The 23,666-nt window shown below is 56.3% G+C and overlaps 1 protein-coding gene across 3 annotated transcripts in view; it reads right to left on the bottom strand.

Moving 5' to 3' along the window:
• Positions 1-23,666, bottom strand: part of TMEM181 (transmembrane protein 181) — a 52,947-nt gene that overhangs the window by 10,366 nt on the left and 18,915 nt on the right. For all 3 annotated transcript variants that reach the window (XM_036223281.1, XM_016152700.2, XM_016152699.2), the window contains exons 2-10: positions 20,860-20,963; positions 14,700-14,755; positions 13,034-13,124; positions 11,290-11,411; positions 7,740-7,850; positions 3,364-3,444; positions 1,847-1,946; positions 1,255-1,385; positions 936-1,027 (exon numbers count right to left, since the gene is read on the bottom strand). In XM_036223281.1, the coding sequence (XP_036079174.1) occupies positions 936-1,027; positions 1,255-1,385; positions 1,847-1,946; positions 3,364-3,444; positions 7,740-7,850; positions 11,290-11,411; positions 13,034-13,124; positions 14,700-14,755; positions 20,860-20,963 (888 nt within the window). The remainder of the gene's footprint in view (positions 1-935; positions 1,028-1,254; positions 1,386-1,846; positions 1,947-3,363; positions 3,445-7,739; positions 7,851-11,289; positions 11,412-13,033; positions 13,125-14,699; positions 14,756-20,859; positions 20,964-23,666) is intronic.

Below are 23,666 nucleotides of genomic sequence, written 5' to 3'. Positions count from 1 at the left end.
AAACATGTTGTCAAAATAGTCATAGATCAATAATTAGTTTTTTTCTTTTATACTCAGATTTTAAAAAATTTAACACACACTACTTGCTAACCAACAGTAAAGGATTTTTAAAAAGTAATCCTAAATTTATGAGAAATCCTAAATTTCACATTGAAAACACAAAATGCTACCAACGGTTCTGTCTGTCCACAGTCATCCGCACCATGAAGTCACAGTATCTTCCACTGCAAAAGTCCCTATACTGTTTCTCTTGTCATTTTAATTAAGGTCTGTTTTCTAGGCACCTTTCAATGACATCTATGGGCACCAGGAAATAGAAGAGCAGACAAAGCGATAAAAGTAAATGTAAACTTCCACGAAACCCAGTTTACAATGAAACCGGACAGCTGAGATGACAAGGTAGGCAGAGAGGGAAGGAGAGAAGGTGTGAGCTCAGTCCTGTCATTACTGAGCCATTAGTTTGATGTGCCAGGTGTCAAAGACACGCCCCTGAAACGGAACTCGTTTCTGCAGAAACCCCGTTAGGCTTCTGCGGTGGCACCATCTCACAGAGGGACCAAAAAAGCAGCAAAGAGGAACCTTGAGAGCTGGTGTGAGGACAGGAAAGTTTACAGGTGCAAGCCACGGGAGCCACTGGCACGTCGGGCGGACAGTGGCGAACTGGGAGCTGCCCTGAGCGGCGGCCTACAGAAGAAGGTGTCACCTCTCTGCAGGAGGCGTTTTCCATCCTAGGCTAGAAGAGCTGTCTCTCTCTCCACATGCCATTCAGGCGAAAATGAACCCTCAGTTCAAGCCACACTACCCACACTAATCTTGAAACACTGCATGACAGATTCCTTTCTGGATGAGTTCACGAAATACATTTAAACTCTGGATCTGTCTACAAGGCCAAACACTTTCCATACTGAAGCATCACACGTAATAAAATTACTCACGTCTGCCATATTCCTAGCGTAACAGAAGCCAACCACAATAGTCCGACAATGAAGAATTTAGGCAAATAGAATGTCAAACACTTCCTTTCTCCCTGAAATGCAAAAAAGAGGAAGGAACAGAGCAGTTAGTAGTCCTAGCAAACCTTTAACCCCCAGTAGCGCACACTGGATCACGGATGCTCAAGTCATTTCTACGAAGTGTGCGTTCTTCTCTTGATGAGCAGGCTGGAGACAGGTTCTCAAGGCTAAGTCCCTCCAGGACGACCAGCGGAGGCCGCTGGCCCGCGGGACGGCGTCACACCTCCTCGGCGCGGCTCACCTGCACCCGTATGCCGTGGTACACGCACAGCCAGAAGAGCAGCAGGGCGCACAGGAACGCGGACTGGAAGAGGTCGTCGAGCATGCCCGGGAACCAGCTGCTCACCAGGAAGGACAGCGGGAAGAAGGGATCTGGAACACGAAAGGCGGGAGGGCCCGGTGCAGGCGCGGCCGCCGGCGCCTTGCAAGGCTGTCCCCAAAGGCTACTGTGTTTTTTGGAAAACCCGAAGCCAACGAACAGACTGCCCCAGTGAAGTCACACAATGCCAGCCGCTCCCCGCAGGCCTGGGAATCCCGAGGCTGCAGCTCTGGAAGCCAGAGCTTTCTGGAGCCCGGGGAGAGGGAGGCGCGGCGTTTGCCACCTTCGGCCACGTTCCCAGGAGGCCGCGTCTGGGGCCCTCCTCGGTTCCAGCCACTGAAGCAGGCCCTCCTGTGAAAGCTGCCGGCACCTGCTGGGTCCTGGTGCAACATCACCCACGCGCGGGGCCCCCACCCCACCTGGGGCGCTTCTGGAGACGCGGGCCAGGCTGCCTCAGGCGTCCGTCGGCTCTACCTTCCAAAGGGGAAAGCTCCGGAATACAAACGGCACCTACCGTTGTAAAGCAGCAGCAGAGGCAGAAGAATGGACATCCACTTCTGCTCGATCCCCCAGTCCCTCATGGAAAACTTCCGGAGCGAGTGACCAAACAGGCACTGGAAAGCAGACCGGGCCTCGGTCACGGTCACGGTCTCGGCTCACGCCTGGCGCAGTATCGCCGTAAGCCTGCCCGTCGACGGGCATCATGCCAGCCGTGACCTCTGAGTCAACCCCTTGCTGAACTGACCACTGAGAGCATCGGTGACAACTGAGACAGGACGGTGAGCTGCTGCAAAGGGGACCCGCATCAGAGGGTCACGGCTGTCCTCATCGGGCTGGGGGGACAAGGAATGGGACGGAGCCGCGGAGAAGGACCTCCCCGGGGCCCGGGCCACACGCGCCCTGCAGCGCATTTACAGACGACCCCAGCACCCAAGGAGGGCGGCAGGCTCCCCGGGGAGCAGCCCCAGGGACAAGGCCCACGACCACGGGCAGAGCTCGTGTCAAATCCCCGAAGGAGGTGCAGTGGCCCACGGGACAGGTGTCTCCCACCTGCTTTAAAACAGTTTGTGATTTTTATGCCTGGGGCTACCTTCTGTTTTATTTTGTTTTGTTTTTCTGTACTCTAGCACAAGCCAATACTTTTCCAGGCAATTGGACTGCCCACACCAATGGGTCATCTCCGCAATCTATGGTAGGCTCCGACCATTTCTCTTGTTTAAAAACGCAGGGCCCTGGGTGCCAGCTCTTTGGGCCCCGGAGTGTGGCAGCAGCACCCCAGGCCCCAGCGATGCTTCGACAAACAGCAAGGACACCTGACTGACCCAACGTAAATGGCGTTTCTCCACTTTCCTGCGGCAAGCTCACTACAGGAAGCCCCGGGTGTGACCCGTCCCCAGCTCTCTGTGTTCTAGCGGCTCCGTCCTGCCCTCCGTCCACACCAGGTCCCAGGTCGCCACAGGCCGCCACTTTCCCACGTGCCCCCATGAGCCCGTGTCCTTCTGCATGGTTAGTCTGTGAGGCACCAAGTGCTCGTTGGGTGGGGATGGGCGTGGCTACCACTGCGAAGAGTGGACACGGCGTCTAAACGTCACCCCATCTGCGTCGGCACGGAGCCGGCGGCCGATGCAGGAAGAAGCCCACCCCCCGATGGCACCGAGTCACTGTGAGGCGCACGTTCTCCTCCTCCAGCTCATAAGCGCCGGCCCTCACAGGCCGGCCTCCGCGGGCGTGGCCCGTGCGTGACGGGCGAGCACGTCCCCCAGGGCCGCGCTGAGCTGTGGACGCCAGCGCCTGTCCCTGCACGCTGAGGAGAGTCTGCCTGCAGGTCAGGGACCTGTAATTAGCGTCGCGCTGCACAGAAGCCCCCGCTAAAGCACACACTGCGGCGTCCTCGCCGACAGACGGGATGTTCAGTAATGCCCATCGGCACCGGACGGAGCTCTCGGAGCTCAGGGGTCTCCCGTGAGGGTCGCACTTTGACGGTCACAGTTCATCGACTGAGTCTGCCCTCGTCAGGGGAACGGCACTTACGATGACGATGAAGGTGAGCACCAGGAAGACGAAACGGAACCAGACCTCCAGCTTGGAAAACGCGGAGTCGTACGTCTTCCACTGAAAGGGAGAGCGGGACGCAAGGTGAGAAAGACGTGCGTCTGAGGAGAGTGGCCGGGTCGCCAGGGGCCGCAGGTGCCCGGAAACGCTCTTCCCTAGGCTTCCTGACACGGTCTAACGTTTCAACACCTAGTGCGTTTCCTTTTTTATATTAAAGAATACAGACTTTGAAAATCTTAATTACCAAGAGTTGAACATAGTTTTAAATGGTGTTATATTAATGATGAATCTGGAAGATAAACTATTCTATAATCATAATAAGAGCATTTGGCTTTTAAATCTCAAAGAGTCAATATTGTCAATCTCTTTATAAGAGAAAGCTAGGCTTGCCACGAAAAGAAACATTTTTTTAAAGATGTGAAACTATGACTAGGTAGGATGTTCTAAAAAAAAGATGAAGTGAAACATATAAATAGGAATCTGAAACCAAAAACCATAGTGGAATTAGTTGTCGGTTCTCACGCTGACAGCAGTGCACCCAGCAGAGCCGGGGACGCAGGTGCCTCACGCCAGTGGCAGGCAGAAGGCAGCAGCCCTTCCGACCTGTCGCCAGGCAAACTCGCCACCAGACCCCAGAACACTGCCTGCGCTGGGCCAACGAGCCCCATTCCATTCGCTGAGTGAAAAATCATCTAAGGAGTTTGAAAAATCCACTTCGGAATAGATACAGATTTACAGGCCCTAGAAACACACACACACACACACACACACACACACACACACACACACACACCAGACCCTGGACACGAGGCAATAAAACATCATCTCTGGCTGATGCGAAGGAGGTGTACTCTCCAGGTGCCAATCCTGGGGGAACCACACAGAGCCTTGTGGTCTTCCAGGGCCGTGAACACCCCGCTGGGAATCCAGGGTGACAATTCGTCAGCTCCAAGTCACGAAACAGAGCACTGAGAGGAGGGCTGTACAGAGAGGGTATCGGCCTCACTCCCCACCTGAGGACTGACCGGTGTATGAGTGTGAGTACACCACCCGAGGTGGGGAAAAGTCCCCAGAGGCTCACGGGCACCCATGGGGGCCAGCGACAGCGCCCGCTCCCCCAACAGAGAGGAAAACAGGGCGCTGGGCAGTTTGCTCCAATGGTTTTACCTCAGTGGGGGGAGATCAGCCTCAGACTCACTGCTGCTTTGGTCCAACCTAGTAAAGTTTAAAAGCAAGACCTGAAAAGATTGAACCATTTCCAAGTAATTTTACAACATCCCCGAACGAAGCTCAAGAATACTTATAAGGATAGAAGACCTAATGATCAACAATGTCTCGCAGCGTCAAAAATACCAGACGTGTAAGAAGGCAAGAGAACATGAACCATAATGAGGAAAAAAATGAATCAATCAAAACTGCCCCAGAAATCGCTGACGACAGAATTAGCAGATAAGGACGCCGAGAAGCTGAAGGAAAGACGGCACGTGTGAAGGAGAGAACTGCGAGGTGGGCGCTACGGAGCTTAGTGAACGTGAAGACGGCAACAGAAACGACCCAACGTGAAAGAAAAATGTAAACAGAGCATCGACGATCCCTGAGACGACGCCAAGCAGCTTAAGGGATGTATATCTGGAGTCCCTGAATTTCTTTGTGTGTGGGGAAAGGGGCAGAAGAGTAAGAAAAAATATTTGAAGAAATAATAGCCGAAATGTTTGCAAATTTGATGAAAATTATAAATTCACAAATCCAAGAAGCTCAATGAATCCTAAGTACAAAAAATCTGAAGAAAAGTATGGCAAGGACAGACACATTCTGCTAACAACAGAGCGTCCGAATGCTCTGAGCTTGCCCTGGTGACAGCGCTACCTCCCAGGAGGTTGAAAAAGCAACTACGATCATTTTCACCCTGAACTTCATTCTCCTCGAGGAGGAAGACCCGGCCAGTGAAACAAATGGTGACATCCAGGAGAAGGTGACCGCGTGGCCCTGGAGCCCTTACAGAAGAGCCGAGGGCACCACCACACACAGCGAGAATGGACTCCTGACTTGGAGAGTGCAGAACTCAAAACTCCAAACACCAAAGATTTCCAAGGAAATGCCGAGCAAAAGGCACAGAAACTCTCGAAAGTCAAAGCAGCAGGGACCGCCTGAAGAAATGAGTGTGGTTACATAGCAACCCTAATGAACTCCGACTTCTAAAGCGCACTCCATGCTCTACGTCTGTACTAAAAGATGGTACACATACCAAAACCCGCGCGCATAGCCTTGTGTTCAGCCCCATGAACTGTCACAAACTGCATGCCCCAGGTTCGATTAAGAAGCATCACGGCATTCCAGAATCCCCTCTTGTTCGGGCCCCTTCGAGCCACTAACCCACCAACACTAATTCTGATTTAACAGCACAGATTCGCTGTGCCCGTTTCTGTAATTTATATAAAGGGACTCGCACACTAGGTACCATGCTGTAGTTGGCTTATTTCAGCCAACATCGTGCTTATAAAGTCATCCCTGATAGTGCACGGAGCTGTAATCACTCATTCTCATTGCTGTGTAATATTCCATGATAGGAATACAGCACAATCCACGTGTTCGGTCTCCTGTTGATGAGCAAAGCAGTTCACAATTTGGAGCTACTGAGAATTGCGCCGCTGTGAGGTGAACATCTAAATGCACGTGTTTTGGGCAACACACGCCTGCGTGACCACTGTGTTAATTCGCACGTTCACAGGCGGGGCAGGAGAGCTCTGGGTGCCCCACACCCTGGCCAACCGTGGCATTTCCTCGTCTTTTTCATTTTAGCCATTCTGGTAAGTGTGTAATAGTATCACTAACATACTTTTAAAACGTACTTTATTCCATATACATTGTTTACTTCCAAAAAGGAATAAAGGTAGTTCCTAATGATGATTTTAAAAAACCAGATTTGATAGAAACAATTTTTAATGTTGTATAAATGGTAAAATTGTCAAGAAAGTGGGTAAATAACTATAGCAGAAACCTGGACCAGGACGTCAGTAATTACTGCAATTCAGCATAAAAGCTTATTTCTGAAATGACTAGCATCTAACACTAAAAGAGAAATGCGATGCGTTTATAGCTCTCGCTCTCTAATAAGAGGAGTCAGAACATGTGGACAAAGGGAATTCCATCTGGAGGTTTAGATCAAAGTTCACAACATAATGGATACTGTCTCCAAGAGCAATTTTATAGACGATAAAGAAACACTCTGCGTAAGGGTAATTTCTTATTATGTCTCAATATAAGCTGGAGACAATGTTACTCTGCAATTCTCTAAGGCAGCCAGCTCTTCCATAGCTAACCCTCTGAGAAAGGCTAGACTGTATCCTGGACTTCCCCTTCACATAGCAGTTGCCTTAGGAGCCTTTTTTTTCTCTCTCTCTCTTTTGATTATAAAAGCAGTAAGAGCTCATTAGGAAAAACAGAAAAGAGAAAAAATTAAACATTAAGCCTACCACCCAGAGACAGCCTTCTAGACAGTTTTCTTCACTAAAATGTTCACAGCAGCATTATTCAGAATAGCCAAAAAGGGAAAAAAAATCAAATGCCCATCAACTGATGAATGGAAGCACAAAATGCAGTATTCCCACAGTGAAATATTATCTGGCAAAAAAAAAAAAAAAGACGGAAGGACTGATATCCGCAATAGCATGGATGGACTTTGAAAATGTTGCACTTAGTGGAAGAAGTCACTCACAAAAGAGCACATGCTGTGTGCGTGCACTCACACGAGATGTCCGGAACAGGCAGGAAGGTCCCGAAGGGGCGAGTCCGCAGGGAGAGAAAGATGAGCGACGGCTGGGGGCTGGGAGAGGACAGCAGGAGACGAACACCAACGGGCTTTTCGGGGGTGAGGAAGCGCTCCGGAATCAGGGGCTATGCCGCCTCCCAGGGGGAGGAAGGAACGAGGAGGTCGATTTTTGGGGATACGAAGCCCAGTGATCGGACCCGTGTCACTCGGGCAGGCCACGTAAGAGCAGTGCCCGCGCCTCGCCGGGGGTTCTGGCGGGGCCCGAGCCACGCCCAGGGGCCGGGGCAGGAAGCCCCGCTCATCGGGTAGCCTCCTGACGACCTTCCACCAGACCACCCATCTCTTCTCTCCATCCTCCATCTCAGAACACTGCGAAGGTTTTCCCATTTCACGCTCTTTCTGAAGCTACTCTTGGTTCCATGGCCTTAAAAAAGTTGTGGTTTTCCTACAACTTTTGAAAACTGCATATGTCCTTCGCTGTCCAAAACGACATGATCCCGACGCTGGGCCACCCCGGTCACTTGTCAGAAGAGCGCGCGCTAACGAACGAGCCACGCGAACACGCGAGGTCGGCGGGCGTACTCACCGTGAAGTTCATCTCCCTGACGGGCACGTCCAGGTGTTCGAACCCCACGGTCACCATGTACTGAGTGTAATTCAGGTAGCCGAGGTGGGCCACGACGATTTCTGCGCACTTCTGCAAACACACAGGAGGCTTTGTGTCTGTAAAGCGCGCGGGACTCACTCTCCCACCCACCGACCCTCGAAGCTACACATTTCAGCAACAGACAATCAGAACCGATCATCTCCAGGGAAGTTGCCGGAAGCCCAGAAAAATTCAGATGCCAGCCAAAAACAGTTCTTAGAAAGAAAGACTCAAAAAGGCACTTTTGGAAACAAATAATATATGATTTACAGTCCTTAGACTTTCTGCTTTGGGCAATTTAAAATAACATGCACGTGCATGAAGAAGTTCGCAGCATGACACACCCTGACGTTCCCACAAACTCTGGGGCAGGGGGCGGGGAGTGGAGACCCAAGCCAGAGCCCTCGGCAGCTGCTGTGACGACACACAGCGGGTGACGCGTTCTCCTTGGTCCCAATCAGCCTGTCGCCCCTGACACGGGGTCCCCGAAACCCGTCGGGAGGTCAGGACGCAGCCACGGCAAAGGCCGTGAGAACCGCAGCTGACGAGCTCACGTGGGGGTACGTGTGCACGTCCCTGCCAAGCACCCCTTCCTTTCGCCCTTTAGAATCAAGCATCGGGTCTCCTCGGGTCTCCTCTTTTCACAGTGGCAAGGGGACGCGGCTGTGTACTTGTGGCCGGGCCAGCGGAGACTGCAAAGCTCTGTCCGCCATGCTGGCCCGGCCGGCACGCCCCTTCGGAAGTCCTGTCGGTCCCTGAGGGAGGCGCCATCAGAGGGCCCTCTCTCTGCCCAGAAGCAGGCAGTTCTATGGCTTCCCGGGGGCACTTGTCAGCACTGTGGCTCAACAGGGCACGGTCACCCCTAGTACTGATCACTGGCTTCCCAGGCCAGGCACGCCTGAGGCCAGGGCAGGAAAACAGCTCTGAGTGACCACAGGAGGCCCTGAGAGGGTAACAGGACAATGGCGGAGAGGGGGCTGCTGACCCAAGGGACAGGAAAGGTGGTGGAGAAAAGGTGAGCACACGGCATGAAGCCAACATGAAGGCACACGTCAGAACCTCTCCAAGCTGCCAGGCCAGATGGTGATGCCGGGCCTGCACCGTGGTCCCCTGCCATGGGCCGGGGGACTGCTGGCCCGGCTCTCCCAAGGCTGGAGCATGAGTCTACTGCGATTTCCACTACATCTGCGCTGTGGTTTCTCTTCCCTCATGCACACAGTAGGGCAGGCGCATCCCACCAAGCAGCAGCGCAGACCAGCAGCCTCGCGGGCAGCCTGGCTCTACACAAGGCCACCGCTCACAGGCCACGTGAGTGTGGGGCCCTGGTCGCACCAAAACCAAATCGACCTTCCATCTCTGATGGTCACGGGGTGATGCATGGGGAGGGGCAGCTAAGTACTCGGTGTGACAGCCGGTTTACACACGTGAACCTATCTGAGCTGAGTAGCAAAGCACTTCTTACACATTAAGAATCTGCCTGGATTTACAGGATGTGTTTCAATTAACAAAAGAAGTATATCTCAGGCTGTACCCATCTTCAAGTTTAAAAACTACAGTGAAACCATCTGAGGGTTTGGGGACCCCAAGTTCAAGCCAGGGTGCACATGCTAACTACGAAGCACCTGACAATCACTCTGTTGAGAGACCTGCAGCCTTCTCACCTCGAGGTGCGGACAACCATGCTACCTGGCTAGACCATGTCTTTTGTTTACACCAAAAACAAGTAATACAAAAGGAGGTCAAGGTCAATGCCTCTGTTAACAAAACACTCCATCTTTTTTTAAAGTCAAAGCAATGCTCCTCACAGGGCTAGGGAGGGACCTGAGCAGGGAGAGAACCACCGGAGAAGCTCCCGACGGCGACACGATATAAACTGAAGTCAGGCCGCCGACGGGGGAGGGGGCAACCACGGCGACGCCCGAAAGGCCACCGTCACGGTGTACGGGACGGCGGGCGCGTCCCACCGAGCAGCAGCGCAGACCAGGGGCCTCGCGGGCAGCCGGCCCTACGCAAAGCACAGGCTCCAGGCAGGGCGGCCGACTCGTCCCCGGGGGCCTGAGATGTCCCCCGTTTAAAGCATTAAGTCCCGTGTCCCGGGAAACCCTGGGTCCCAGACAAAACAGCAAGATCAGTCACACCAGCCTCAGGGTCAAGTCACCATCGCCTGCTCAGTTCGGGAAACAGCCATGCCAGCTGCTGAGGCCGGACCCAGGCCGTCTGCCCCGGGACGGAGGGGCAGGCTACTGCTCGTGTGGCGGGCCCTGCAGACGCCACGGCTGGCGTCCCCTGGTTCTTCGGCACCTGCCGCAGACACGCGGGGTTGTGCGGGCACCGCACGCTGTCACACGACATTCAACTCGGTCCTCACCACTCGCCAGGGACAGGCAGGGAAGGCGTGGCCCCACTTCACGCGGTGAGAACCAGGCCAGTCCGCACACAGCACCGCGGTGACACTAGGCAGGCCGAGGCCCCTCGCTGTGGTGCGTCCTGGTCCACCCGACAGGGCTGGCACGTGAGGGCCACCGCGCGGGGAGAGGGCGCGCCGCCAGGCCCTCCCGACAGCCTGTGCCCTTCAGGCTGGGGTCTCACCCACGTCAGGATCCTCGGAGCCGTCGGCAGGGAGGGACCACGGCCACTGGGCGGGAGGCCGCCCGCCTGCGAACCTCCTCGGGGACAACCCGGCCGGTGCTCCTCAGCCGCCACCCGGGCCCTGTGCGGCTGCAGTCCTGGCCCTTCCCTCACCGGCTCTGACCGCCCCGAGCCACGGCTCCTTCTTGTATAGAATGGGCTCCAGTGACAGATCCTGCTCCGCGGGCCTGCGGGGTGACGTCCAGGAAGCGCCCGGCATGCGGCCCGGCGGGGACACCGCTGTCCGCACCCTGTGTCAGACGCACGCCCTCCCCGCTACCAGGCGTCCTGACAGGGCCTCCCCGCCACAGCAGGGACCTCTGTCTGACTCCTCCGCTCCTGACCGTCACGCCGACAAGACCGAGGGTGAGGGCGCCGGTCCTGCCACGGGCCGTCGGGTTTCCTGCCCACGGCCGCCCGCTGCACCCGCAAGCAGACGCATAAGCAGCAGGCCCGCCTCCTGCGAGGCCCGGGCCTCAGCCCCCAGATGGATCCAGACATTCACCACACGTGGGGAGCCACCCTGAGCCCCAAAAACGACCACGGAGCCGTGGCAGACGAGTGTGATGGGGGCCCACCAACAGTCACCTACGGACACGGCAGGCAGTAAGCTGCACACACAGTGAAAGCGGGTGTCGCACACGCTCAGAGTGTGTGTGTGTGTGTGTGAGCGCGTCTGTTTACGTTTGTGCATGTGTGTGCATGAGCGTGTCCACATGTGTGCAAGCATGCGTGTATGTTTGTGCATTCGTGAGAGCTGGCGCATAAAGTGAGGCGAGTTTCCCACACCATCCTTGGTCTGATTCAAAGCAGGTCCGTGATCGCGCAGCATGATGGACCAGGGGCCTCCGAGCCCACTCACCCCTGCGCACGTGAGGGTCCTTGTCCGGTTGTGCACTCTGCTGTTAATGAACGTGGTGGTTCCATCTTGAGCTACCCCGCTCACTTCAACAGTCATGGGGAAGCTCACCTGACTGTACGTTTCTACGAAAGAAAGAAAGCAGTGTCAGGCCACAGCGGGCGGGGTGCAGCCGAGGCGCCTGCCTGGCGCTGTGACCATCAGGAGGGCCTCCGGCCACCTCGGCACCAGAGCTAGCAGAGTGGAGCCTTTCCGTCAGGGTCCACGAGCCACCGTGTAGGCTGGGCGCCCGCGCCAAAACCCTCGTTCCAGATCCGCCACTTTCATTTCGGCAAAAGGACAAATACTTAAAGGCTAAAGAAATGTTACTTTTTCTTTCCTGCATTTTTAATCTAACTTTATACCAATATGAAAATAGATTCTTTTTCTGATGATATAATTTATTATTTTTCTAATTATATGCCTATGAAGAAATCATATAATATAAAAAATATAAAAATGGCATCAAGCATGTATAACCAATCCCGCCCAGAGGTAACCATGACCGTGTGCGGCCCCCCCAGACCATTTTCTAGGTATATAAATACACAGTGATATCAAACTCATCTTCTTAAAACATTACAAAAAGGGTTTTTTATTTTGTGATATGCACTTTTTCCCACTTAATTTACTACGGCCATAGGGTTCTCTTCAAATTATTTCCCAACCGAAGTTCTTCACCTGCACCACAGAACATAGAAAATGAAGTGGGTGACCGCCTTCTCGGTCCTACCAGGGCCATTCCAGCTGAATGGAGACAAGTCATCATAAACTGCGGCTGCTTCGGGGCGGGGTTCTTCAGTCTCGCACCTCTGCTGTTCTGAGGCCGGACAAGCCTTTTTGGTGGGGTCTGTCCTGTGCACTGTAGGATGTTGAGCAGCATCCCTGGTCTCCACCCGTTAGATGCCAGTAGCACCCCCTTCTCCCCCGCTGTGACAATCAGAAGGTCACAATGTCTCCGGATACTGCCAGGACTTAATCCTTCCCAGATCCCCACTGCAGAGGCTGCAGCAGCAGCACGTGCAGCACGCGGCCCCTGACTGGGGACCAGCGCCCCCAGCGGCACCCCGAGGGCTGCGTCACATGTCAGCCCCTGACTGGGGACCAGCGCCCCCAGCGGCACCCCGAGGGCTGCGTCACATGTCAGCCCCTGACTGGGGACCAGCGCCCCCAGCGGCACCCCGAGGGCTGTGTCAGGTGTCAGCCCCTGACCAGCGGACCAGCGCCCCCAGCGGCACCCCGAGGGCTGCGTTACATGTCAGCCCCTGACTGGGGACCAGCGCCCCCAGCGGCACCCCGAGGGCTGCGTTACATGTCAGCCCCTGACCAGTGGACCAGCACCCCCAGCGGCACCCCGAGGGCTGCGTCACATGTCAGCCCCTGACTGGGGACCAGCGCCCCCAGCGGCACCCCGAGGGCTGTGTCAGGTATCAGCCCCTGACCAGCGGACCAGCACCCCCAGCGGCACCCCGAGGGCCGCGTCACATGTCAGCACTAGCGGCAGGCCTCAGTGAAACGCCCCGTGACAGAAGATGTGCCCCAAAGCCACTGGCGGACATTTAGGGGGCTTCCAGTTTGTCGCCTTTATAAAGAATACAGACTATCCTTGCAATCCATCTTTGATCATGTGTGGATTTTAAAGCGCTCGGCTTTTAAAATACAGCGCTCTGTACGAAGGAAAGTCATCCCAGACCTCCAGGCTTCATACCTTTCGAGTGGTCCAACTCCACAACGCACGTCAGCCACAGCTGCTGATTATATTTAGACAGCGGATTCGAACGTATGTGAATCGGCTTTATCTAAGGGAAAAAGAAAAAGTTAAAGAAACCCACGTGACCTTTTCATCACGTCTACCAAATACCTCACCTTCACATGCATAATTTACATTCAGCAAAAAAGGTTAGCGCATCGGCACTGAAACAGAAACGTGCAGTTTTCCTTCTGACGACATGAGTGAATCCTGCCTTCCAGAAAAAGAAAGGGCTGGCTTCCTGCTGCAACCCACTTCTGTCTCTCGAGAAAACCTGCGAGCAGTGGCTTGCACCGCCCGCAGCCTTGGCACAACACCCCTACGCAGAGAAAAAATTAAAAGCCCATGTGATGAGACATATAATAAGATAATAAGAACACCGAAGATATACGTTCGCAAGAATCGCTAATGCGGTATCGGTCAGCCAGACCCCCTCGGGGGGTGGATGAGAGGGGCCATGTGGTGTCTGCCGAAAAACGCAACACTGGCGTCTAAGGGCTGCGGGGAACGGAGACCACGCACAGGGCCAGAGAACAGCACCTCTGAACGCACAGTCTTTGCATGCGGACACGTGGTTTGGGGTTTTAGTGCTTCTGACAGGCCTCAATAGTCCAATACCTATGATCTTTCAGAAATGAGGATGACCTTTTGGAGGCGAGTCAGTTCTGTGGGACAGTGGCTGTTTTCAGTGTCAAAATGATATCGTGAGGGACTAGCGTTTTCAAAGACCAAACTACGGTGCAGGGGCCCCATGGCTGGACCTCTTTGAATCAGACCCTTGGCCTGGGAGGCAAAGAAAATTAGGGCATGCAAAGAAAATGGGCAAACAGGAGCCCTTCCAAGCTAGCAGTGGCAAAAGGGAGAATTAAAAGGTGTCAGTTTTATGACATTTGTCTCATTTTGCCTGTTTGAAAACCTGTAAGGGTTTCTGCTAGCGTAGCAAGGAGCTGGGAGAACAGATAGGGAGATATCCGGGGTCAGATAATCAGATTTAAACCGCACGTTACGATGCCACGAGGACGCAAGGCAGCTGTGTTCAGTTTACAGACAGAGATCATGTTAGCTGTGCAGAGAAACAAAAGGGTTCGTTGTTTGGGCTCTCATAAGTTAGTATGTATTAACAAATGCCAAAAAGGTCCATCGGTAGGAACTTTCTCTAATGACGGTGAAGAATCAAGGCACATTAAAAAAGAAGAAGAAGAAGAAAAGATGTTTCATTTAAACTAGTTCATGCCAGAGGAACCGTCACTGTCAGAAACCGGACATGGAGACCACGCCTTCACTTTGGCAAACATGGCGAGCGTTTCAGGACTCACCAATCCAGTGAGACTTGCAGGTGTGAGGAACCGGGGTGCGTTCACCACCCTTTGGAAGGGAACTGCTGCCCCCTACGCGTTAACGCCACGGCCTTCCTCAGCACTGACGTATTTGTTACATCGGGAAAGGCCGCTTCAGCAAACGAGAGCCCCGCGGCCGGCAGCGGGCAGCGGAGTACACTGCATGCTGCCGAGGGCCACGCTGCAGCGCGGGGCAGGCTGCCTGAGGGACCCTCTCGAGCAGGGCCGTTTCTTAGTGGCCCGGAAGTTTATGACCCCCACGGGCTGCCACTTAGAGTCGGTCTTACCTTTTTGCTATTATTTAGTGAAAAATTAGCTGCAGAAGTCTGGATCACTTTGGGCCCTAGAGTGTAACAGAAAAAACAGGCAGGTTATCTCTCTATTGATAATTAACTGATTTTTATCAAATACCACAACAGACTCATACATACATCACAAGGAGGTGGTCTTATTTTCCTGGTCTGTCTTTAGGGGTTTTATACACATGTAAAACATACAAACGTGCAAACACAGCCACATGCGTGCACCTGCCGCACCTGCCACACCTGCCGACCTCCCAGCGCAGGTGGCACAATGGCCGCCACACAGGTGCGGACCGGTGCCCCTGGCCTGTGGGCCGGGCGGGCCCGCTCCACTGCTCTCGATGGCCCCTCTGCAACGTGGGCCCAGGGGAACACTCGTGACGCACACGGCGTGTGTCTATTTCGTACAGTTTAAAGATTTCTGCTAAAAAATTTAAACACATCTATCTATTCATCCAATTTAATCCAGTCTTCCAAAACTATTTATGAAGTTGAGGATATAAAAAAGCATCATGTACACTAATACAGACTTTAGGTTTTTCCTGAAATGACAGATATACAGGCTTCGTAGAATCCTACCCTGTAATGTTTCAGAGCTTTGGCCTTAAAATAACCGATCAAAGGAAACGGCGTGAATGAACTCAGACCTGCATTTGTTCTAAGACAAACCACTGCCGGCCTGCGACGCCAGTCCCCTGATGCCCGGGTGCCCGGGCCCCGCCTGCCCGCGGGTTCGGTGCCTCTGGAGAACCCTAACACAGACTTCGGTTCTTCAGGAAAGAATGTTAAGGATGAGTTTTCCAGGGTGGTTCTGGGGTTTCTGGAACTGGTTCTCTAACCTGCTTAGATTTAAAGACGCCGATGACTATGTCCAGTCGTAGCGGGAGCACTGATGGGCCATGAAAAGATGCAGGACCTCTGTCGGATACACCTGATCAACCACCTACAAGCAGCAAGGAGCCAGGTGACTGGTTACGCCACTTTGGAACATTTACCGAAAACCAACCCATGTAAAGGGGCCGGCTGGCCGCCTCCGCTGCGGCTGGGCAAGGTGGGGAAGAAAAGGGTGAGCTGGGGGGTCCGAGTCCCCAGCTCAAGCGCCCGCAAGTGACCGGAAGCTTCTCTGCGTCCCCTGAAGGAGGCCCTGACCGCCTGCTGCCGCCGGGCAGAGACCGCCGAAGATCAAGCCCAGACCCTCATCTTGCAACTGGCCGGACTGCAACACAAGGTGAGGCCCGGCCTCACAGGTGTTGCACTGTTGAAGCGAGGGCACCGACTAGGGGGGAGTGGGTTCCTGTTCGGGGACACCCGGGCAGATCCTGACGAAGCTGGGGCACACGGACGAGCCGCCTGTGCCAGCGGGAGAGGTCTCCCCATCCCCAGTGGGGGCGGCTGTTCCCCTTCCAAGGGACCCACCCTGCACCCCCCACGGGACTGGCCTCCCCCGGGGCAGCCGCCTCAAGGGACAAAGCTGAGCCTCCTCAGGGCCCACCCTCTTCACTTCTAGAACTGTAACGAGACTCAAGTCCCAGCAGGCAAGGTACAAAGGGTGACTCATGAGGAGGGTGCTACACCCCAAAAGAACTACTCGAGTTTTCTTATTTATACGGACAGAGATCGGAGAACATGTGCGGGAATGGACCCCCGGTGTGAGACACAGGGGAAGGAGAAAGTCGGATTGGGGTGCACCACGCAGAGACTCTGCGCTGAGAGTCACAGCTCGCGCACTAGGACTCTAACAGCCTGACTGGTTGGCTGGCAAAAAAAAAAAAAAAAGACCAAAAGGTGGGTGAATCGAAAGGCCACCCCTGTCTGGCTGAGAGCAGAGGAGGGAGTCAGAGGCCTGGGGAGCCCGGAGCATCTGTCGGGCTGGATTTGTCATTTAAGACCCTCCGGGCGAGGGGAGCCCCAGCATCCTCAGAGCTCTGCGAAGCCCTTCTCCGGACGCCAGGCCTTCCTGACGGCGGGAACTGCGGGAATTGCGGTTGTTGACTTGGGAAAACAAGCGCAGCGGGGTCACTGGATTGAGGGTGGCACGGGCCAGGCGGTGGCTCTCCGCCGCCAAAGGCAAGGTGGGCGTGGTCACCGTCATGCACAGCAGAGTCAAGGCGGCAATCACGGCAGCCTGACTCACACCGACCTGCCGCGTGGCCTGAGCACGGTGTTCCCAGAAGTGAAATTCATAGGAAGCCAACTAAATTCTTACTTAATCTGCATAAACAGAAAAGTCCCAGGTCAAGTGAACAAAGTCTAACCTGAAATCACAGAAACAGAGTCACAGACTCTACAGTTTCCAGATTTGAGCCAGGTTACAGACCCGAACCCCTTAAACAAAGAGGGTGCGGGGTTCCCTTAAGAAAGCAACCTGGTACACTGCCAATGATTTATACTGTTCACCATTCCCCTAAAGGAACCTATAGCCTTTTACCAAGATAAACGTGCACTGGGAAAAAGGAAATAATTAGACATTTGGGGGACTCCTAGACAGGAGCCCTGATCTGACACTGACTGCAGGAGACCCGAATACGGCACTGTGGTCCGCCGGTCAGAGTGGGGTCCATGGACGTCTGGGGTTTGCATTCAGGGACGTGTCGCAACGGGACCAGCAGGAGCCCAGGCGTATGCAGTGGTCAACGCCCCAGTCCAGGCTGCGTAACTGGAGCACGCGGCTGCCAGAAACCCCACCGGTTCCCTGACCTACGGCGTGAGTGAGGGCTGCTAGGGCGGGAGAGGCCAAGTGGCAGCCACCAGATGCCTCCACCTACGAAGTAGTAAACCAAAGCCAATGCCGCACTCCTGGAGGGACTGCAGACGTCAGCGCCACCACGAAGGGCTCGAGAGTCTCCCACATCCCTATCCAACTTGCGTTTGGCCTGTGTGGAAGCCGCGTGGATCCGGGAGGGCGACAGCACATTATCATAAGCTCGACCAGGTGGCGACTCCAGGCGCAGCTGCTGTACCAGACGCGGCTTCCCGTGTGAGCAGATCCACGCATCCTCTGGCACCTGATGTGCAACTACTTCTCTGGCAGGTGGCTTTCTCTCTAATCCCCACAAGGCCCACCAGAAGCTGTCTGCTCTCGCTGGCAAGGCCGGCAGTACGCGTCACTGTCCTGCAGCTGGGCAGAGCGACTCTCCAGCTGATGTCGACTTAGTCCGCAGAGGCCCGGACCATCTTCCCCCGGACAAGCTATCATGCTGGTCCGTCACACTGATGACGTCATGCTGATCGTAGCAAGTGAGTGACACATAGCAACTACTCTAAACTTGTCAGCAAGACACTTGCATGTCAGAAGGTGGAAAATGAATCTGACACTTTGGGAGCCTTCTGCTTCAGTGAACTTTTGGGGGACCGGTGTGCGCCCTGCAGAGACCCCTTCTGAGGTGAGGATCAGCTGCTGCCCTGGGGCCCTCGTGTATCCAGAACAGACGCTGGACGCCTGACCGGCCTCTGGGGTTTGGAGGTGACGTGTCCCCCAGCTGGGTGGGCTACTCCGGCCCACGCACCCAGTGACCCAAACGCCGCTGCATACGAATGGGTCCTTAGAGGAGGCACTGCGACAGGCCCAGGCTGCCGTGCGTGCTGCCCCCTGCTGGCCGCGGCTCCCACGTGCGCGAGGCGGCGGCCGACCAGGATGTCCACTGGAGCCTGCGGCAGGCCGTGTGGGGGAACCTCGGAGCGGGCCTTCGGGACCCAGGGCAGAGCCCTGCCGTCCTCTGCAGACAAACAGTCCCTCTTGGCCTGCCACTGGGCCTCAGCGGAGACCGACGCTTAACCACTAGCCACCAAGTGTGACCTGAGCTGTCCATCACGACGGGCGTTACCTGACGCACCGAGCCACGCACCCGGGTGTGCAGGGCAGTGCCCCATCACCGGATGGGACAGTAATGGTGTGACCCGGCCCGAGCAGGCCCTGGAGGCTCAGGAAGGTGACAGGAAGAAGTGGCCCATGGTCCCCACTCAGCTTCGCTAAGTTCTCTCTCCCAGACGCACCTGTGTTCTCTCAGGTTAACTGACAGAGGACGAGGAGGCTCGGGCCTGGTTTGCAGGTGGTTCTTCGCGACCGGCAGGTGCCACCTGAAGGGGACAGCTGAGCCACTGCACCCCCCAGGACACCCCTGAAGGACAGAGGTGAAGGAAAATCCCCCCAGCGGGCGGAGCGTGGGGCGGTGCCCCTGGCTGTCCACTGTGCTTGGATTACATGCCAGCTGGGTGTGGCCGACGGTTTGCCTACATGGTAAGGGACTTGGAAGGGACACGTGGGAAAAATGGCGACGAGGAAATCGGAGGAAGAGGTATGTGGACGGACTTCTCTAAACAGACAAAAATATGAAAATACTTGTGTTCCATGTGACTGCTCGCCAGAGTGACCTCAGTAAAGGAAGGTTTTAACCATCGAGAAGGAAGGATGACCCGCCCAGTGGATACTTGTCGGCCCCTTTCCCCGGCCACCGCCCAGTGGACTCATGAGCAAGTGGCCCCGGGGGCAGGGGTGGAGGTTATGCACGGGCTCAGCACCTGGACTCCACTCACCGAGGCTGACCTGGCCACGGCCACCGCGGAGCGCCCAGTGTGCCAGCAGCAGAGTCCGACACCGGGCCCCTGACACAGCCCTGTTTCCTGGGGGGTGGCGGGGAGCGGTCAGCCAGCCCCTGATCAGCCAGCCCCTGACCGAGGTGATCAGTGAGGACTGACTGCGTGGGACCTCTTGCCTCACGAAGGGGCCGCGTCTTGTTCTCGCTGGACCTAACATTCACTCTGGGCCCGGAACTGCCTTCCCCGCATGCAACACTTCTGTCAAAACTACGGTCCGTGGACGGCCGAGCTGGCCTCATCCGCCATCACAGTACTCCACATGCCATTGCTCCTGACCACGAAAGTCACCTCACGGCAATGGGCCACGCCCACGGAATTCACCGGCCCCACCGGGTGCGGCCCCGAGACTCCTCGGCCTCCGTACTGACACGAGGGAGCCAGTTCCTCCTGAGGAATCTGTATCTATGTAAATGTCCTGTTGGCTTTCCACCCCACCAGCGTCTCCGGAGAACGCCGGCTCAGGCCAGCGCTCCACGGAAGCGAGGGACGGGGCCCGGCAATCCCGACGTCACGCTTCTCCTCTCGGCCTTTGCCGCATCACTCTTCATTTCTGCGAGAGTGGAGAAGGTCGAACGTGATCCTGGGCGTTTGACACAGACGGTGGCTTAAGGAAACGAGGGCTGGCTGAGGTCCAGCGACACTGGAGATCATGAGAACGTGAATGCTCCCCTACAAACCTCAAGGGACAGTCGTGAAAAGCACGCAAGGTAACGGGTGCGCCTTGTGCTGTGATTAATGTAACTTATTCTTTGGGGACTTCATGGGAAGAAAAACAAGAGTTTGGCTACAGTTGCCATTGTCACCATCATCGCCTTCACCAGCCGCAGGAAAATAGCAACTAAATAGCCACCCTCTCCCCAGCTTTCTCAGTCCGTTCACCAACCCAAGTTTCAGTTCAGACTAAGAAACTAGCCCGCGGAGGTACACACGCCATAGTGATTTTAGCTTCCAAAATGCCTTTGAAATCATTGCATCCAACCCCCTTTCTCAGAAGTGGAAAACTGAGGTCCAGAGAAGCCGGCTGGTTTTCACAAGGTTCCCAGAAACCCAGGTCCCTTCCCTTCAAACAGCATGCTGGGGGACCACAGGGCACCCCGGGCCCTGAAGACAAGGCCAACGCCACCCGCAGGCCCCTTCCTGCCAAGGGCTCGGGCATCGCCAGAGCAGCCTTCCTGCCCCCGTGGCCGCCCCAGGCCTGGGCCCCCCGCACCTCAGCCCCCGCCCCTCGCTGCAGGAGAATGTCCACCGGCGTCTCCCACATCCGCCAGCATGGTCGGGGTTCCCCAGCACCCGGGCTGCGTCCTGGCTCGCAACAGACTCTCCAGAAATGTCTGACTTTCCAACAAAAGCTACACTGTCAAGGTCGCCCAGCGCTGCCAGGCTGACCTCAGGCCCCAGCTGTGTGGGGCAGAAGCAGGGTCACCCCTCCACCCAGCGGGTGCATGGCAGGGCCCTTGCGGGAGAGAGCAGGTGGGTCCGGCGGGCTGGGCTAAAAAGCAGTGCAGCGAGGGGACGATAAAGGCTAGAAGGACCCAAACCCGCGCCTTACCTCTGATCCCGATGAAGACGGTCAGGCCGAAGCACGCGAAGAAGACGACGAATACGAGGACGAAGTGGCGCTTGGACAGCGTGTACAGCCGCATGGGCGCCAGCCTGCGGAGCGGAGCGGGAGCCCGCGGTCAGGGGCTGGCAGGCCAGTGGCCCCTCCCGGAACCCGCCCCGCCTGCAAGCCCTCGCCCCGGCCATAGGCCTGCTCCGAAACCAGGGGGCCTGCCTGGTAAGACAGTCTCGCCCGCCTCGGGGACCACTGCAGGGGGGTGACACGCCGGGATATCCGGGGTCGGAGGGGGCCCTGCCACCCCGGGATGCACAGGGCCAGCCACACCCACTCCTCGTGGCAGGGGAAAGTGCTATCTACGGCTTCCACGCCCACTCAGGGCACATTTCGCCCATGCCACGTGAGTGGTGGCCGGTCCCCGCCTACACACCGCCCCGCCCCCAGCTGCCAGAGCAGAGCCTGAGTGGCAGGCCCTAAGTCCCGCACGGGCAAACGTGCGGCTGTCACTTAGCTGTGACAGTCAAGCCCAGCCTGGGAACTCCAGGTGCCACCCGCATCACGCTGGCCACGGTGCCAGGCCTCCTGGCCAGGGTCCCTCACAGGCCGAGGCCCCTCACTTGCGCCGCCCCACGGCGGCGAAGCTCTGCCCGCCCTGCCCTGCTCTGCTGCCAGCGAGCAACCTGCTGGCAGTTTTCTGTGACTTAACGACGTGGAAACCCAGCCTGACGCTCGCACGCTCGGGTTCCCCCGGGTCATCCGTACTCCACCCTGTCGTCAGAAGCAAACGGTGGGGCAAGGGTCATCCCTCTCTTAGAACTGCCCCCATCAGAGGCCGGCACACGAAAGACACATCTTGAAAGGACCAGACAACGCGTCTGAGGCTTGGCGGGCCACATGGTCTCCGTGCCGAGTCCTCGGTGCCGCCCCAGACGCGAGGCACACGCGTGCACAGGGCGGCGCTGCAATCAGCCCTGGTACGAGGAGGTGGCAGGCCAGGCCGCCCCGCAGGAGGCCAGCCCTGCCCCGTGACCGAAGGGGAGACCCGTCGACCCAGGCGTGAGCGCGCCAGGGTCCCGCCTGCTTCGCCTTCTGCGCTGTTTCTCTTCCAGGAGCATTTCCTGGTCCCGGGAGCTGCGACCGCAGGAAGGAATTGCTCACGCCTCGTGCACAGGTGACAGACAACACACTCTGGGCGAGAGAACAGGCCTTGAACAGGTACAGAGGGAACGGCTATTTGCTTTTGTGACACAAAGCCCACACGGCTCTGTGTACACACGGCCTCTCCCTCGCGGCCAGAGTCTCCGGTTCCTCGCAGGAAATCAGCTGGACTTTATCTCGAGGCAAAGGTGAGGCCCCGGAGCCGCCGCTGCTCCGACGTGGCTTTGCCGACACCGGGTCGGCTCGCTCCAGCAGGACCCGCCAGGCCTCGGGCGAGCAGACGTGCGGTGGCGCAGGGAAGAAGGAAAGGAGCGGACGCCTCGACCTTTTCCTCTGGGACTCGGGTCCACAGGCTGAACCGCAAACGACCCTACTGTGCGCGAGGGGAGAGCTAGTGGACTGAGCGGCCTGAGCCCAACTCAGGTTGTGAACCCGAAAGATTGTAACAGGCCAGAAAGCCTTAAAACATCAGAGCCAGAAACTGCCTCAGGGACGAAGTCCAGCCCCTGCTCACACACGGGGAAACTGAGGCTCGGAGACTGTAAACCTGTTGACCGTAAGCGATGCGCACTGGTCTCGGGGGCCCGGCCCTCACCACGCCCGCACAACGACCCTCCAGACGGGCATGACAGCACTTCCGCCGCACAACCCCGCACAGGAAGCCTGTGTGCCCCCCACGGCCACTCAGCAAAGTTCAGTGCCCCCCATGGCTTTCAAGGTCCCCCCAAGCTGCCCCTTGGCCATCGCACTTAGCTTCTGCGGTAGGCACTCAGTATCCCCACCTCACGGATGAGAAGGCTCGGGCTACGGAAGGCAGGCGGCTGGCCCCAGATCACAAAGCCACGGAGTGACGGAGCCATTCGAACCCAAGCCTCAGGCTCTGGAACTTGGATTCCATGCTGTGTCCCGGCAGGGTCAGGCCGGACTCCAGACCGCGGGTCGCACACTGGGCTCCTGATCGGAAATGACGCTCTCTTCTCCCAGATCCGACACGGCGTTCGTGGCTTCCCTGCACGTACCCCCTTCTCCACGAGGCTTCCCCTCGCTTCCCCATCTCACCGCTCCCCACATTTTAAAACCGTCACAGCACACGGGGTCCGTACTGCACAGCTGAGCCCTGAAGACAAAGCACCGGTCTCTCTGCACGGACACCAGACACACAGTAGGCATCCACGAAACACCTACTCCGCTCTCAACGTCCGTCAGCTATCTTTAAAGTGTTCGTGAAGTTCCCTCGAATTGGTGATAGGAAAGGGGACCCCACGTCCCCACACTCGCTGGCTGGGGCAAGCACCAGAGCCGACGAGGATCTTCGATACCCAGAGCAGGAAGACTCACTTCCTGCAGAGCCCCGCCGGCGTGGCGTCTGCCTCGTCTTCTCTTGATGAGACACACGGTCAGAGTCCCTCTCCAGGCCCATGTATCTTTTCACACTCAGGCGCCTCAGACGCACGCTCTAGAATCCTGGCCAGGCTGGAGCTCCCAAGCCCTAGACGACCTTTCGAACGCAGCAGAACAGACTGTCCCCTCAGGGCCAGCGTGGACTCTTTAGGTCCCTTCTCAATTAATCTCAATTCCATGGGTGAATTAAAACATGACAGCTTTGTTTCCCAGAGAAACTAAAAACACCTTTATTGGAA

This window comes from Rousettus aegyptiacus, unplaced genomic scaffold (genome assembly GCF_014176215.1).
Source record: "Rousettus aegyptiacus isolate mRouAeg1 unplaced genomic scaffold, mRouAeg1.p scaffold_m13_p_1, whole genome shotgun sequence".
Taxonomy (NCBI): domain Eukaryota; kingdom Metazoa; phylum Chordata; class Mammalia; order Chiroptera; family Pteropodidae; genus Rousettus; species Rousettus aegyptiacus.
The sequence above is the reverse complement of the archived record's forward strand: the minus strand, read 5'-3'. Positions and strand labels throughout refer to the sequence as shown.